The 18441-nt window shown below is 41.4% G+C and overlaps 1 protein-coding gene across 3 annotated transcripts in view; it reads right to left on the bottom strand.

Annotated features, from left to right (window-relative positions):
- Positions 1 to 18441, bottom strand: part of RCC1L (RCC1 like) — a 59715-nt gene that overhangs the window by 36503 nt on the left and 4771 nt on the right. For 2 of the 3 annotated variants that reach the window (XM_075013625.1, XM_075013624.1), the window contains exons 3-8: positions 14809 to 14937; positions 13976 to 14042; positions 12546 to 12597; positions 11012 to 11096; positions 7009 to 7190; positions 444 to 528 (exon numbers count right to left, since the gene is read on the bottom strand). In XM_075013625.1, coding sequence (XP_074869726.1) covers positions 444 to 528; positions 7009 to 7190; positions 11012 to 11096; positions 12546 to 12597; positions 13976 to 14042; positions 14809 to 14937 — 600 coding nt within the window. Of the gene's footprint in view, positions 1 to 443; positions 557 to 7008; positions 7191 to 11011; positions 11097 to 12545; positions 12598 to 13975; positions 14043 to 14808; positions 14938 to 18441 lie in introns of all 3 variants that reach the window. The other variant, XM_075013627.1, reaches the window with a different exon arrangement.

Here is an 18441-nt window from a genome sequence, read left to right as displayed (position 1 = left end):
CAAGTGCAACAGTTGTGAGAACTGCCAGATGGATAGAATTAAATTATACAGACACAGAAAAGGCAACAGCATTGCATGCTCCCTTTGCCAACATGCCTCAGCCCTGACTTTCAGGAACTTCTTCCAGGGCTAAGTATTTCATTACTAACGATCTACTGAAGCCTTCTTAAAATAACAGCCTGTAAAGGGTTCATGTGTGACTCATGTCAGACATCTATAAAAGTCAAAACAAAAAAGCAGTCATGTAGCACTTTAAAGACTAACAAAATATTTGTTAGTTTTTAAAGTGCTACATGACTGCTTTCTTGTTCTAATAGAATACAGACTAACACGGCTATCTCTCTGTCATCTATAAAAGTCAAAACAATAGTATAACAGCCTGTCTCTAACTCCGACAATTATTTCATCCAACTGGCACCATGCAACAGCAAAAATGAACTTACCATTTACAACAGCATTGCCTGTTCCTCCACATGCGGCATCCTTTATCTTCCCAATCTTGAATGGTAAGTGCCTTGGAACATTCACCTATTGAGAAAAAACAAACAATTCTCACCTGGGAGAATGTCCACGCTGTCATTAGAACTTGGACATACGCTGACATTTTTACTTGTTTTTCAAAGTTTATCTTAGGTCAAAGAATGTAAACAAGGCAGAGAGAACATCTATTGTTGTACAAGTGACCTTTCTCCCCTGTATCTACAGAATTGTAGAAGTGGTTATATAAACTACAGACACCACCTCCATTTGCTGGACTCAGATCATGGTGTTGTAGGTCATCCCACCGCAGGAAAATGAACTAAGATTAGTTAAATGAAGATCTTAGAATCAGAGAACACTAGGACCGGAATGGGCCTCGAGAGGCCATCGAGTCCAGTCCCCTGCCCCGACGGCAGGACCGACCACTATCTACACCATCCCTGATAGACATCTATCTAATCTGTTCTTAAATATCTCCAGCGAGGGAGATTCCACGACCTCCCTTGGCAACTTATTCCAGTACTTGACCACCCTGACAGTTAGGAACTTTCTCCTAATGTCCAACCTAAACTTCCCTTGCTGCAGCTTAAGTCCATTGCCTCTTGTTCTCTCCTCAGAGGCCAAGAAGAACAAGTTTTCTCCCTCCTCCTTATGACACCCTTTAAGATACCTGAAAACCGCTATCATGTCCCCCCTCAATCTTCTCTTTTCCAAGCTAAACAAGCCCAATTCTTTCAGCCTTTCTTCATAAGTCATGTTCTCCAGACCTTTTATCATTCTAGGTGCTCTCCACCGGACCTTCTCTAATTTCTCCACATCTTTCTTGAATTGGGGTGCCCAGAACTGGACACAATATTCCAGCTGAGGCCTAACCAGTGCAGAGTAGAGCGGAAGAATGATTTCTCATGTCTTGTTCACAACACACCTGCTAATGCATCCCAGAATCATGTTTGCTTTTTTTGCAACAGCATCACACTGTTGACTCATATTTAACTTGTGATCTACTAGAACCCCTAGGTCCCTTTCTGCTGTACTCCTTCCTAGACAGTCTTTTCCCATTCTGTATGTGTGAAACAGATTATTCCTTCCTAAGTGCAACACCTTACATTTATCTTTATTAAACTTCATCCTGTTTACTTCAGACCATTTCTCCAATTTATCTAGATCATTCTGAATTATGACCCTATCCTCCAAGGTAGTTGCAACCCCTCCCAGCTTGGTATCATCTGCAAACTTAATAAGAGTACTTTCTATGCCAATATCCAAATCATTAATGAAGATATTGAACAGAACTGGTCCCAAAACAGACCCCTGCGGAACCCCACTTGTTATGCTTTTCCAGCAGGATTGAGCACCATTAACAACTACTCTCTGGGTACGATTAGCCAGCCAGTTATGCACCCACCTTATTGCAGCCCCATTTAAGTTGGACTTGCCTAGTTTGTCAATAAGAATATTATGCGAGACCGTATCAAATGCTTTACTAAAGTCTAGGTATACCACATCCACTGCTTCTCCCTTATCTACGAGTCTCGTTATCGTGTCAAAAAAGGCTATCAGGTTGGTTTGACATGATTTGTTTTATACAAAACCATGCTGGCTGTTCCCTATCACTTTACTACCTTCCAAGTGCTTGCAGATGACTTCCTTAACTACCTGCTCCATTACCTTTCCTGGCACAGAAGTTAAGCTGACTGGCCTGTAATTTCCTGGGTTGTTCTTGTTCCCCTTTTTGTAGATGGGCACTATATTTGCCCTCTTCCAGTCTTCTGGAATCTCTCCTGTCTCCCATGACTTTCCAAAAATGAGAGCTAACGGCTCAGCTACCTCTTCTATCAGCTCCTTGAGGATTCTAGGATGCATTGCATCAGGCCCTGGTGACTTGCAGACATCTAATTTTTCCAAATGGTTTTTAACTTGTTCTTTTTTTATTTCAAAAACTAACTCTACCCCTTTTCCACCAGCATTCACTATGTCAGGCATTCCTTCAGACTTCTCTGTGAAGACCGAAACAAAGAAGTCATTAACCATCTCTGCCATTTCCAAGTTCCCCATTACTGTTTCTCCCTCCTCACTGAGCAATGGCCCTACCCTGTCCTTGGTCTTCCTCTTGTTTCTAATATATTTGTAAAAGGCCTTCTTGTTACCCTTTATGCCTGTAGCTAGTTGGAGCTCATTTTGTGCCTTAGCCTTTCTAATTTTACTCCTGAATTCCTGTGTTATTTGCCTATGTTCATTCTTTGTAATTTGTCCTAGTTTCCATTTTTTATGGAATTCCTTTTTTAGTTTGAGATCATGCAGGATCTCCTTGTTAAGCCAAGGCGGTCTTTGCCCATATTCACTATCTTTCCTACATAGGGGAATAGCTTGTTTTTGGGCCCTTAATAATGTCTCTCTGAAAAACTGCCAACTCTCCTCAGTTGTTTTTCCCCTCAGTTTTTCCTCCCATGGGATCTTACCTACCAGCTCTCTGAGTTTACCAAAATCTGCCTTCCTGAAATCCATCATCTCTATTTTGCTGTTTTCCCTCCTACCAGTCCTTAGAATTGTGAATTCTATGATTTCATGATCACTTTCACCCAAGCAGCCTCCCACATTCAAATTCTGGACCAAGTCCTCCTTATTTGTTAAAATCAAATCCAGAACAGTTTCTCCCCTGGTGGCTTTTTCAACTTTTTGGAATAAAAAATTGTCTCCAATACAGTCTAAGAACTTATTGGATAGTCTGTGCCCCGCTGTATTAGTGTCCCAGCATATCTCTGGATAGTTAAAGTCCCCCATCACCACCAAATCCTGGGCTCTGGATGATTTTGTTAGTTGTCTAAAAAAACCATCATCCACCTCTTCCACCTGGTTAGGTGGCCTGTAGTAGACTCCTAACAGGACATCACCCTTGTTTTTTACCCCTCTTAAACTAACCCACAGACTCTCAACACGTCCATCTCCTATGTCCATCTCCACCTCAGTCCAAGTGTGTACATTTTTTATATATAAGGCAACACCTCCCCCCTTTTTTCCCCTGTCTATCTTTCCTAACCAGGCTGTAGCCTTCAATACCAACATTCCAATCTTGTGTATTATCCCACCAAGTTTCTGTGATGCCAATGATATTATAGTTGTATTTATTTATGTAATTATTTATTTAAGATGATGACAACCGATTGGGGAAAGTGGAAAAAAATGAAGTAATTCACACTGCACCACAAATTGAAGAACTGTACATGGTGCATTCCTATGAGTCCATTCATCCCAGATCTTAAGAACTAGATGCGACAAAGAAGGTAACTGCTAAATAGGTAGAATACTCCTTACACAGACTTGGTGTAACTGCTAAATAGGCAGAATACTCATTACACATCTTTGGTGACCACGAGACATAACCACAGTTCCAATCGTTCTTGGTATCTTCTCTGGGAAACATACTGGAATACTGGAACACACTCTTTAACCTATTAATTATCTCAACCATCCTTCCAAACCAGACAATTAGCTCTAAACTGGGGACACATCAGGATCAGCAAAGGGAACTAAACTAAAAAGTTCACCAAAATGGCATTATCTGATGGTCTGCACTTAAGTTTTCTTCTAAGACAGCTGAATATTAACCAACTATTAGAATATGACCTCTCCAGTGAGACAAAGGCAAACATTTGCTTAATTACTACAGTGCAACATTCAAAGTTGAGTCAGCATTGCCAATCTATTTACCATAAATTGTTGCTCTGAGAAGAAATTTACATTTGTAAAATGACCCTGCAAGATATCCGTAGACATCTATGTTATAGAAAAATATAAGTCAGAGCCAGAAGGGAGGAACACATGCCTTTCATGCACTTCTGGGACTCTCAAACATACAGCAGTGAGCCTTTATCCCTTGAGTGAGGCTAAAATTTGTCAAATTATATGAGGAAGAAGCATCTGGAAGCAGATAGATAAATTTGAAACAGATTTTTAAAACAAAAGCAAAAAACAAAACAGAAGTATTTGGTCACTGCATAACACAGTACCCTTTATCAACACATATCAAAGGAGATGTTACATGCCTATTTTCAGATGGGGAAACTGAGGAACTGAGCTGCAATATGATTTGCCCAAGGTCACCCAGCAGGTGAGTAGCAGAACCAGGAACTGAACCCAGGTATCTTGAGTCCCAGTCCAGTACTCTATGTACTAAGCTATGCTGCCTCACAAGTCACCAAGTATTTCTGCCTCTGGACTCGATACCAAAAAAATGCACTTCTCACAGAGAACCAGAATTCTGGGGCTCGAAGGGACCTCAGGAGGTCATCTAGTCCAGCCCCCTGCCCCAAGCAGGATCAGCCCCAACTAAACCATCTCAGCCAGTACCATGTCAAGCCAGGACTTAAAAACCTTTAGGGATGGAGATTCCACCACCTGCCTCAGTAATGCATTCCAGTGCTTCACTACCCTCCTGGTGAAAGAGTTTTTCCTAATATCTAACCTACACCTCTACAACTTCAGACCATTTCTCACATTTGAGGCTGATATTTCTGCAAAACTTCCTCTCTGTGAAAGCCAACTGCAGCTAGGCAATGTACAGGAGGACCAAAAGATGACAGGCACAAGCTCAACTGCAAAAGCAATGGAATGTCTGGACTTTATTTTTTGCAGTATTCACCCAGCTCTGGTCCCTGCTGTAGATGCAAACCTTAATAAAAAGATTAATTAAAAGGCAAGGCATTATTTGCACATGTAATATTTTGAAGAACTACTACTGACAGCACAACTATCCACACTACAAATTACCTACTCCACTTAAAAGAGATTTATAAAGCATTCACCATGAGCCTTCATGGTCCAGTGAGTCATGGTCTAATGAAAAATCTTTGTGAGCTTCTGGCGCCCTGCAGAGATTGTTTATGATCTGACAGAGGAGAATTCCTTCTGTATGGCAGGCAGTAAAGGCCAATTCATCAGCAAAACAGTGTCAAAATTAAGCTATGACGTTATCAGCTGTGGCTATTTTAAGAGATGACTTTGTACTGAATTAGAAGTTGACTGATGCTATTATTTCCTGCCTTAAAATTAATGATGGAATGTTGGAAAGGACTTCAAGTGTTATACATATGAAAATAAGGCTTAATTTATCTTATGCGTAATGGGTTTTGGCAGCTATAATTTAAAATGCTTTAAGTATAGTTAAAAAAGGATCCTAAGCTCAGTTAAGAAACCAGCAGCCCTGAAGTCAGACTAAAACAAAAAAAGATGTAAGTTGGACAGTTTAAATTTCTCTACCTGCAGATTTCAAAGTGTTTACAAGAATGATCCAAATCAACCTCCCCATAACCCTTATGAGTTTGAGTCTCAATCTGGTTTTACACGTGGAGGGAATTTGACTGTAGCACACAAAAGTGAGATTCAGTGGCAAAAATAAAATGAATCCAGGAATTCTGCCTCTTGCCAAGACAACTCAAATGGAGTGACTAAGAGTAGTCTCTGGCCCAGTGCAAATCCAAAATATAGCCAATGAGTTGGGCCTACACAACCATACCCGGATATGTTGGCCTATGGGCAATGCAGTTACAGGGACTGTCTTTCTACCCTTTGTGGCTGGGAGCTGCAGATTTGCCTGAGCGAATTTGAAGCCCAAATCCTGTTGAAATTACGTACAGATAGCCTTCAAGTTCAATGCAGTTTTTAATCAACTTTCCGTTCATGACAAAGCAAAAGCAGGGCTTTGCAGAAAACTCAAGGCTAGTGAGACCTAACTAATTTGACAGACAGATACTTAAAAATACTATTTTAACTAAATTAAGTTGGCTCCTTGGAGTAGGACAATCTGCCACTTGTTACTCATAAGAACGTCCATATAGGGTCAGACCAAAGGTCCATCTAGCCCAGTATACCATTTTCCAACAGTGGCCAATGCCAGGTGCTCCACAGGATATGAGCAGAACAAGTAACAATCAAGTGATCCATCCCTTGCTGCCCGTTCCCAGCCTCTGACAAACAGAGAATAGGGACACCATTCCTACCCATCCTGGCTAATAGCACTGACTGCCTATTAGGTTTCTGGCACCTGAAGCAGGGTAATTTGTTTTATAGCCTCATGTAAAGAACAGTTACGGTGAAGCATGTAGACTAGGAGTCACCAACCTTCCCAAGGTGGAGTGCTCAAATTTGACCTTTTGACTACGTACTGTCCCAATGCTGGTGACACTTTATAAAGTGACCATGAGTCCTACTTGCAATAGCTTCATTAATAAATTAAGATGCAGAGTTCTACCCGTTACATGGTAATTGGTAGCATGATCTGGTCCTTTTTTAATCCACATGCTTTGAGCAACCTCCCAGCTGCATGGGGAGCAGAAGGGGCAAGGCTGAGCTCCCGCCTCGCATGCCAATGAAACTGGCACACGTGCCACTCTTGGCACCGGTACTGCAGGTTGCTGAACCCTGATGCAGACTCTCCATTCTTATTGATATAGGACCTAATGGCTAGCAAACGAGTAGCAGACAGAAATTCATTTAAAGCCGTATTCATTACACTGGAATATCTGATCTAACCTGGGTTGTCTCCGTGATGGAAGCCAGCTGCATGTATTCAGAGTTTCCCCATCCAAAGAGGTCTCCTTCATCAGATATAGCCAGACAGCTGTCCCCATAGGAGGCTACGTGAACGACATTTACCCCAGCAATGTCTCCACCCACTTTGGAGGGCATGCTGGTGATATCGTAGTGACCAAGACCTGACAAGAAGAGAGAGACATGCTGTAATGAACCACTGTGCTTCTTCATATTAGACATAAGCCCTCATCTCAGATCCTGTGATCTAGCACTTCAGTGAAATCACTCAAAGAAACTACTATGTATATGGCAAAGATCAGTCTGCCACCATGGTCTGGCTCTGTGGAAACGATACACTGGCCTGAAATAGTATAGTATTTTAAGGCAGGATAACTGTACACTAAAATGCTTAATTTCAAGAGACTGACCCAACTGGTAACTCGGGAAAACCCTACGGCCTGTGTTCTGCAGGAGGTCAGAAACAGACGAACACAATAATCCCTTCTGTCCTTAATCTGTGAAAGTGGGGCTGGGAATCTGCATTTTCAATGGGAGCTGCAGGTGCTCAACACATCTCTGGGTTTGGTGCTAACACAGCTATTTAAAGAGAGGCCCATCACACTTTACACATGGTACTTCCAATGACATTTTTATTATGATTGGACTGTTGCGAACCATCCCAGCCACATACTCTTGTTGAGGTTGAGCAAACAAGTTAGTTTCTAACCTTGCCTACAATGATTTGAGTCGAGGTTGACGGTAGGATCAGAAGGGAAACAGAAAATTGTTTTAAATGATAATTATTATCAATAGTAATAAGTCTTATTTTGAATTAGGAAGAAGAAAGTTTTTCCAAGTGGTGAGAAGAAATTGTTTTAGAAAGGTTCAGCTTCATTCGTTCTGTAAGAAACCTTTGCTCTGCAGGAAGTCTTGCTTTTGAAAGTTAGTGCTCCACGTTTGTGAAAAGAAGCGCATGCAGATCAGATTTTAATGCCTACATTGTATTCTTAATAAATGCGACATATTGCCTCATTTCCTTGAAAAAGATTCCATGTGCTTCTTATAAGCATAACATGATCGCCCAAAAACACGTATTGGCAACGAATGCCAGTGGGAGCTACCCCAACTATCCTGCAGAGTGGATTTTAGAAGGGGGAAAAAAAAATCAGATTTTATTTTTAAAAATCAATAAAATACTAAAGCTCTTGTTTAAAAATAACAGTTACATCATCACACACATCACAAACTATTACAGTCTCATCAAAATAAATTAATGGTTCTAAGTCTGTTCAGCCGAACTACTACAGGTTGAACCTTTCTAATCCAGCACCCTTGAGATCAGACTGGTGCGAGACAATAGAATTAGCTGGACCATGAGAGGTCAGTGTTGTCTAGCAGCAGTACAAACACCTCCACTGCTTACTGGGCTCTAAGACAACATTTATGAGTAAATTACGAGTAAATAATAGCACAGAACACCAAGAGCTGGCACTGATGGCTATTAAACTTTACGACTGCAGGCAACTTAGCCACACTCCTGATAAGTAGTCATCCAGTTAACGAAAATCACGCCAGATTATGGATGTTACTGGATGAGAAGCTTCCAGATTAGAGAGGTTCAACCTCTAGTTCTGGTTTCTTGAAAGTTTTGAGCTTTCAATTTCTGCTTCTCAGCACGTTGCTGTTTAGTTTGCTAAGACAGACAAGTTGGATAGGATCGTTTTTATTCTGTGCTTATGCGGTGGTGGACCTTGGCCAAGCATGGCAGAGGAGTTAATTAGAACATTTTCTTTAAAACACATACAAATATATAGGAAAGGACAAAGGTAGCATAAATAGGAACAGTGGAGTGGACTGGAAAGAAAAAGAAAAGACATTATGCAGCACGCACACACAGCTTTCTATGCTCCCCCAATTTCGGCCACAGTAAAACCCTCAGCTTCTGAGCAAGAGAGAGACTCTAGCCAGGAATATTTTGAAGAAATTTGTTCCCTGGGTAAAAAGAAAAACTTGTCAAGTGTAAGCAGTGAAAGAAAATGATACTGTGTTGGATGATGCAAGCAAAAAGATTCAGCTTGGCTAATCCTTATGGCTTGTTTAATTAGTTAACTGGGGCAGGTCTACACTAAACCAAAATATGATCTTAGATATGCAATTCCAGCTAAAATAATTGTGTAGCTGCAAGCGACTTATCTGAGAACAAGTTATCAGACCATCCACACGGAGGTTGATGGGAGAAACTCACATCAATCTCCCTTATTCCTCACAAGAATGAGGAGCACCCAGGTTCAACTGTCGTGCCCTGATGGTTTGATTTAGCATGTCGTCACGGGGTGTGCTAAATTGAAACCCAGATCGACCATGACTGGGTCCATCTTCTGGTAAGCATACATGTACTCTAGGTTTAAAATCACTTAAACATACAAAATTCTCCATCGCATGGATGTGAACAATCCAGGAAACAGATTGGGAATTGGGCCAAAAATAAAATGACTCAACATGATAAACCCTGGGGCTTGCTGTGACTGTCAGTGTTCTAAGTTTTCAATCATGTACAGATGTGCATGACTGACAGAAACACATGCTACCAATTGAGGGGGGGGGCTGTAGGCACTCTGCTAATCAGCTGGACAGCACCTGAATCTCTCCTGGGTGGCCACCCAACCACTGAGCTTACAGGAAACACTCGTGCCTGGTGGACAGGTTGTCTTCATTGCACTCATTTACTTCATTAGGCTCCTCAGCTAATGCACATGCTGGCACATATCCCTTTAGAGCCCCTGCTGTGAATAGGCGCTCACACATCACTTCTGACTGCACATACACTTATGAAAAGACCCATACAAATGAAAAACTTTCATTTGACAGAAGTCTAGTTCTGTTCTGCAGAAGCTGGCTAAGACCCACTCTACACTACCTGAACAACCTTGTTTAAACACAGCTGTGAAACATATCGTGACCCCATGTGTTTGAACACGGTTTTAGCTTGCCTGTGCAGGCAACTGTGTTAGCACATGCTGTTCCAAGCCCAGCAGAAACCCAGGCTAAGACAGCGTCTCTAAAACCAGTTCAGTTTCCTGTCCCTTCAGAAACATAGTTGGGGAGGCTGTGAACAGAGACTTGCTATGCCTAGAGGAAAGCAACCTGGGAAAAGCCTGTCTCAAGAAGGGGTGGTGACCAGGGGTTCAGACTGCTGTATTTGGAATGCTGAATCTAGGGGCAGATCAGCATCAAAGATGACAGCCGCAGACCTTGATAGCCTGAGACTGCCTGGATGTGGTTCAAAGTGGAGGGTGACCAAAGGGAGAGGCTGATCCTACCTCTTAGGGAAAGGAGAGGAGAAAAGACCTTTTTGTTTGCTTCGTTGTTTATTTGGGGAATTTCTTATGTGCCACAAACTGGGAAAGGACTCTAAGCAACTCAGACCATGATCTGGTAGGGAAACTCACCCTGCACACTGAGTCCATCCCCACTGCTGTGTCTTGTGTCTCACTATGGGCATGGGGGGAATCTTAAGGTCAAACAGGGTCTAAAACTTGGCAACACTGGGGATACTCAGTCTTAGCCCAATCTCTCTAGCTGCTCCATTCCCCTCTCCCCATCAAATAAAAGACTAGGATTTTCTCATTCACAAAAAGAAGTGAGCATATATGGATAATACTATACACAACATGTTTTTAATCTTGCTTATGAGGACAGGAAAGCATATTATATTTCAAGTAAGTCTTGCCAATACACTGAGATGGGACTGCTTTGACTATTTCAATCACTACCCTCAGCAATCCCATACTTATGCACTGGGTTGAAATATTCTCAGAAAGGTTTGGCTGGCAAGGCAAAACCATATTTTATTTTAACACAGGTGAGTTGCAATACACCTTATCTCCACTTGCTTCCGCTATTAAATATCTGGTTTTGACTAATGCCAACACTGTTCAAAGCTTCTACCAGTATTTGCTATACAGCAGCTTGAATTAAGTTTCCATTTATGTGAAATGCTTACCTGTTTGTCCATCAGCTCCCCAGCCACAGCAGTAAACCTCGCCTTTCTCAGTCCTGAACAGACTGTGATCCTGCCCACAGACAACCTACATGCAAGTGGAAAGCTAGGTCAGATCACACTGAGAATTAAGGCACTGACACACCATGTGTGGACTTACGTGAACCTCTAGTGCTTAGCATGCATGCTCTCTTTGGGCAGAACGTGCCAAGATTTTGGCCTTCTGCACAGAGCAAACACAAACAGTTCCATGGATGAGAGAGCAGATTAAAATCACTACAACGCAGACAGAATTTTGTCTTTGTCTGTAGTGAGCACTCCCCAAAGGGGAAAGCTAACTTGTTGTGGAATTTTAGCCACTACAGTGAACACAGCGGCCCAAGCATGCGATAGCTCAATGCCATAAAATGGCCTCAGTGAATGAGAGAAAAGAACTCTCACAACTGCTAAAAAAACTTCCCTTCCCATAACGATATTTTCTGGCTCATTATAACCTCAGCTGCACCATGCAATTTGATTCTGTCTTAAGAGCTACAGCAACCTGAAACAACCCTTTGCCTTCCCACATAAGTTCTTGAACTGATATTGTTTTCATCAATCTCAATACCCATGCCTATCGTGAGACTGGTATGAGCTATAGGGCCAAAATTTCCGAAGATGAAATCTAAAGTCACTCCTAAATCACCGGATATATTTTCAAGAACAGTGCGTCAGCTATTCGGTGTTCCAGTATAACAGGGATTGCTAGGTGCTTAGCACATGTGAAAATCTTACTTATGATTTTTAAAGCCTAAATGTGGATTTAGGCTGTTAAATTTAACACACTTTTGAAAAAACTGACCAAATAGAATGGGATCTTCTCCAATCCCACTGATCTGAATCCCACCGCTTCCTAGGGCACCACTTGGGAAAATGTGGTCCTTAAAATCCCAAAAAATGCACACATTCAGTCCAAGTAAAATGGCATGCAAGTCACCCCAGCTATGCAGATTAACTGACCACTCTGTGTATGCAATTACTGCTGTTGCATAAAAGAGCAGGGCAATCACGTGAGCTAATTAGCCCTTACCCAGTTCAAGAAATTCTCATCTAGATATCTGACTTTATGTGGAATCTATTTGGCAATTTACAGGGAGCATGGCCTCATGGTTAAGGCACTGGATAGCACCTGGGACTTCAAAAATAAAAGGGCTCAGAGCCCAACAGCGGCAAATTGATAGTGGTAAAAGGAGACATTTCAGACACAGAAGAGAAGGCAGAGATGATGTAGAAATGGTCAGGGATAGCCCTCTCACAATAGATAATACTCTTAAAATTCAACAGCAGAGGATGCCAATCAACCAAGGCATGTTTCCTGGTACTCCCAGGAATTCTGACCCAGCAAAGTCAATCACAAAAGTGGGACAGTGGTATATGGTAAGGGGCAATTGCTCAAGACACAAGGAATCAAGCAGTAGGGCCTCTCCCCATTTTGTAAGACATCAGGTGAACACCCCCTATCCTCAGACAGGCTATAGATTGAGAAAAGGCCTCTTACCTGCACAACCCTGCCTTCAAACTCTTGCAACCGGTGAATTAGATGGCTTTCACTACATCACCGGCAGAGATTGGAAAGAGAAGAAATAAAACAAAGAAGAGTTTAAGAGTTTGCAAGTGAAACTTCCAGAAGCATGCTTGTGCTCTTTGCCCAAAAAAAAAAAAAAAAAAAAAAAAGGCGGGGGGGGGAGGTAAACCATCTTCACATGTACTCAGAACACTTAACACTCTAGAACAATTTTCACTTTCTGAACAGCCTTCAGAAGGGAGAGAAATTATTTGCCCTTTTTATAAATCAAGGCGAATGGTCTAAAACCCCAGGAGTTTTACTTGGTAGAGATGGGACGTTTCTCTTAGCAGCTCTTGATTCCGGTCCCTAGATTACACTACCTCTCCAAATTAATTTAGCAGTAGTCTTTTGCTCTTGAAATGCATCACCTGGCACTACATTAGGAGGGATGGAGAAAAGCTGTGCTGGAATCCTCCTCTGAAGGGATATGAAAGTAAAGGAGAAAAGAAAACACCTCTGTAAAAGTAGCAAATGATCATCTCATTTGAAAAGCCAGGAAAAGCAAGCTGATTGTGTCACAGCTGAAGTACAGAATTTCTAAATACCAGTGAAGTATGTTTAACATCTAATGCTGGGAAATGACCAGCGTTCAGTGTGAAGGCATCAGAGAAGAACAAGCTATAACACTGATTATTACTTCCAAATATTCATGGAGACCTTGTGATCTTATGGACTAAACACAGCACTAGGAGCCAGCGGCTGCTGAGTTCCAGTCCATGCTCTCCCCTGGCATCTATGATCATGGGTAATTAGCTCTGTCTCCCTGTCTACATACAATGGGACAACAACACTGCCTCCTCCTCATAGGGTATTTGGAGAATTATTGTCTGCATGGCATGTTTCACAGCTTTAGAGCTCCACATAAGTGCCTATTGCTCCTTCACCAGCTGCAGTGTCAGGCTGTGCCATAAAAGGACATTCTTCAGGATCAAGTGATGTTTCTACCACTTTGATTACGTATACAGAATGACACACCTCTGCATCATGACCATCTGGGAAGCTAAAGGGTGAAAACTGACTGCAGATCACAATGGTCTTGCACAATTCAAGTAATTTCCTATTTTCTTGCTAATGCCTGTGAAATATAAAGTCAGTTGCTTATGCCTTTTTTTATATCTCACAAACGTGGTTACCCCACAGTGATTAGTACCTTGGAGGTTTTTTTTTTTTTTGTTTGTTTGTTTGTTTTTTTTTAACACACAGTACCAGTGAAGGGTTATATTTCCCAGGTACGAACAGTTAGTTTTTGGACCCATTTATTTTGAGCAGTGTCCTTTTACGTCATGTTTCCCCCAGCACCAAATGAAAATTATAGGAAAAATTCTATTATGCAAAAATGAAGGGTATGAATTTCATCTCACCTGTATATTTCACCTTTTGTAACTTTTCGGCCACACTGCCCATAGGAATTGTTGCCCATGCTAAACACTAGAAAAACAATAATTGCATGCATGTGATGGCCATTCAATCATTTGAGCTAGTATCATGCATTTTTTTCTTCTCTCACAGATGTTGACTCCTAACTGCAACACAGCCAGTGTAAGCCAAACATACACCCAAAATGCTTAGTTCTCAAGCATTCACAAGATGATCCTAAACCTTCTCATAGGGGTTCACCAAAATATGAGAGATTCAAGACATTTCAGGCAACAGTGCCTAGGTAATAATGTTCATACGATCTGTTTTAGTACCTGGAGGCTATTGACCCTTCCTCCATAATTGACTCTCTCATTCCACTGTTGCCAAGGAGACTTAGAAATAAGACCAGCATTTCCACAGACGCACTAAACCAAGCAATCAACGCTCCCAGTGAGCAACAACTGCACTGGGATGCTAAATATTGTGCTGAAATTGGTGTACTAAAGAATTTTTGAGGCAGTTGAGAGCCAGTCAACATAGGGGCTCTTCCATATAGATACATCCAGCTGGGAAAAACAAATACCCTACACTCAATAAGCCTCAGAGCTAGACAAACTTTATTTTCCAATACATGCAGCACAAAACCATCTACAGCTTGTTCGAGATGGAATGCACAATGCGAAAGATTTAAGCTTGGAGCTTTACCTCCACTGAACAATACTGTTTAAGTGCAATACTTACACAGTGAGGTTTGGCTTCAGCTTCTAAGGAAAGAAAAATAAGTCTTGAACAATCTTACTGTTGTCCCTTGCCACCACTATTAGTGATATTGTACCTCCTTCATTGTCTGTCAGGATCAGGGAATGAGCTCTCCCACAAGACACCTGCAAGATCCGAGTCTTCTGAGGAGCGTCCAGTGGTAATGGAATGGGAGATGGTTCCAAGACATACTCATAGCCTTTAGCTTTAAGAAGGAACAAGCACATCAGAAATTAATAACTTCTATAAAATGAATTTAGTGTGCATTTGCTGGCAAATATTAATAAATGCACATTGCCAAACAGGTTCTTGTGTTATCTAAAAGCCAATTTATGATCCAGAAAGCAAAGATCCTAAACAGAATCAACTGGTACTGTGAATCTCTCCCACACTAAGTGCGAACAGGGAAGGCTTGAAAACAACAGGCACTGGTTTCTGCATAGCAAGTAATTCACAGAATGTAGAAGTTGAGTGGCATTAGATTTCAAGTGACCAAATTCAGGGAATTAGGAAATTTCAATTCTGTAGAGCAATTACACATGTTGGATGGATTACTGATGAGCTTGAAGTTAAACACATGCTTAACTACTCTGCTGAACTGGGGGCTGTGTGATTCAGGTACAATGGAAGGAATTACTCAAAGTCAACATGGAACCTCATGACACCATACTTACAGCCCACAAAATTAAAATTCTTCTCAGAAAACGGAATGCCAGGAACAAGCAGCAGAAAATGTGGCTTCACAATGGATCAAAGAGCTAAGGATTATTTTAAAAAAATATTGTACTCAAACTGAAAGAAGATCTGATGACTCAAGAGAATGTACAATCAGTTAAGGCCAACAAGGAAAGAATATAATTAGTTCTAGACAAAAGGTTAACGAGATTAAAAGATATTACAAATGTCTGCAGGGAAAATGGCTCCCTTCAGATCAGACTGCAATATTGCTACACACAGTGAGAACTACCTTATGCCACAAGTCATCCCACTGATTGAACAAGTTCTCATGCACCAAGATACCCTTTTTGTCATGTAAAGTAGAAGCTTTTTATCATCTGGCATCCTGGACAATAAAACTGACCAGATATTCGAGACAGCCCCACAGCAGCCAGCACTGCTGCAGCTGGTTAACAGAACGTGCAGATTAACATGGCTTTTACTGTATCAATCTAGCTTGTAGTGACTGGCAGAAACTTGCCAACAACAGAAAATGCAATACAGGGGACTTCCTACAGGGAGGCAGGTTTCACAGGGAAAGGACAGCCATTCAGTTGGTCTCTAATGCAGCCACATCTGCACACCAGACTGTTACTGACATCATGGAGGACTTCTGAGACTTAAACAACACTACAAAGCTAGGCAGATTAGCCAGAAATTTGTAAAAGAACACCAAAAAAAAAAAAAAAAAAAAAAAAAAAAAAAAAAATCACATTCCATATTCAATGTCATGATGCTGGTGCAGGTTGCAGGTGCCAGATCGTGCGGAAATCCCCATGTCTCAATTAAATGCTGAAGTCAATGTGTCTGAAATAAGGCTGACTCACCTGTGGTATTGCACATTGAACCTCTCTTGTTCAGTGCCCTCAGGACCTTACCAGTGCTGGACGAGAGGTCAATATTTTCTAGTACATTACCAACACTTCCACTGCTTACTGGGCTTTTAGAAGACATTTAGGGATATATTACAGCTAAACAACAGCACAGAACACTGAGAGCCAAGACTGGTGGCTGCAAACAAACTTTATGGGACCATGGGAAACTTGCCCACACCCATGATCAGTGGTCATCGTCCAGCTAACTAAAATCATGCTGTATCATGGAGTTTGCCCGACAAGAGTGCTCCAGATTAGAGCGGTTCAACCTGTGGTATTATAAGAATGTGTTTAGAGTTTAAGCTTATAGAATGGTTGTCAGTTGCAGCACGCATTAAGCTAACTTACATCTTTACCCCATCTTGTATGGTAATATTTCAGCAGTTGTACTCAACTTGTGACTACATGTAAGTCACCAAACAGAAGAAAAACATTAATTAGTATGACATGCTGATCCGCAACACAAGATGTTACATCTTTCCCAATAGGAAAGGTCTATTAACACTAGACTACTGTGGGATGCTAAAGAACACAAAAGACTGTTCTGCTTTCCCACCATGAAGATCATGCATGCAAGTGAACTCTACCAGCCAGCTGCGTTTGCATCTCAGAGCACGTGGCAGGAGGGGATGAACACCCCAAACCAAAACAAACTAGGTATCTCTATATTGCTTTGACTAGCATGGGAGGACAAGTGTCCTAGGCATAAGCAAAAGAACCAAACTGTTTAGCCTGGGTTAGGTCTTAAGGACATACAGACCTTGTTTATTGTAGACATATCAACTACCTTTGGATATGTTGACTATTACACTTACAAATGATTGTGCTCACCTGCTTTAACATTATAAAGAATTTATTTCCTATTTAATACATCTTAACAGTTTATATAGGCATGGCTACAAGTGTTGTCATTAGTGGGAGATTCACCATTGAGGTGACTGGGAAAAGCAACTGATCTTTTGGGACTAGGAGTAACCTGAATATTGCTGTGTCCCTGGCTTTAAGAGACCTTCAATCACCAAGACACGTTCATGTGGGTGGCAAGACAGATCAGAGTACCATGGGGATTGTCTGTGACTCCATGTTAAGGCCGTTATACGACCTAAGGAGTTTATATTTGTCAAGTGATTGGTGAAATCAAAGTGAGAACCTATCTGGTGATTGTGTCCTGGTTTTATATATGCGCGCCCATGTCAGCATAACTTTGCTGGCAAAATGCATGGTCTAGACAAACCTGCTACCAGAGCAATGCTACTATTGTTTAGTGAATACTGGAACTGTAGTCACCAAACTGGTTGACTAGACAACAAAAATCACAGATGAAATTCAATTTTCATAAACACAAAATAATGAGCACTGAAAAACAATCTCAACTATTCATATAAAAGAAGGGGATCTAAATTAGCTATTACCACTCAAGAAGGAATTTGTACTCATATTGGACAGTGCCTAAAACATCCACTCAAGCAGCAGTAGTCAAAAAAATGAACAGAATGTTGGGCATTATTAAGAAAGGAATAGATAAGATGATACAATATATCATATTACCTCTATATAAATCCATGTATACTGATATCTTAAATAGTACATGCAAATATAATCAGCAAACCTTCAAAAAAGATTACAGTAGACGCCCGACTTACACGGAAGTTGCATTCTTGCCAACCTCCATGCAAGTTGAATTTCTGTGTAACTTGAGGAATCCATCTCCCTTGAGTGGTGAGGAGCTGGGAGCCAGGCTCCAGCTCCCCAGGGCTCACAGGAGACAGGGAATTGACCAGCACTGACCAGGGATGGTCAGTTACCTGGCTCTCACAGTGAGCCAAGCGCAGCTCCTTGGCATCCCCCAAATAAGGATATTGCTGTGCAGATGATCAAAGTTATTTTGGAACAGCGGACATTATTTCAAAATAACTTTGCTGTCTAGACACACCCTTAATGCCCAAAATGAGTCTAAGCTAGTACACTACAAATAGTAAGTACATTTATAAAATCACTCGATGGACAGAATTCTCAGAAATCTTCTCAGCCTCTACCAGAGTCTCTTATCCATCCTTACCCATACTGGCTCTCTGCCCTTATGAAATGCCTAGGACAGTCTGTCTTCACAGTCTAGC

This window comes from Carettochelys insculpta, chromosome 19 (genome assembly GCF_033958435.1).
Source record: "Carettochelys insculpta isolate YL-2023 chromosome 19, ASM3395843v1, whole genome shotgun sequence".
Lineage (NCBI taxonomy): Eukaryota > Metazoa > Chordata > Testudines > Carettochelyidae > Carettochelys > Carettochelys insculpta.
Note: the sequence above shows the minus strand (reverse complement) of the source record. Positions and strands in the feature narration are given on the sequence as shown.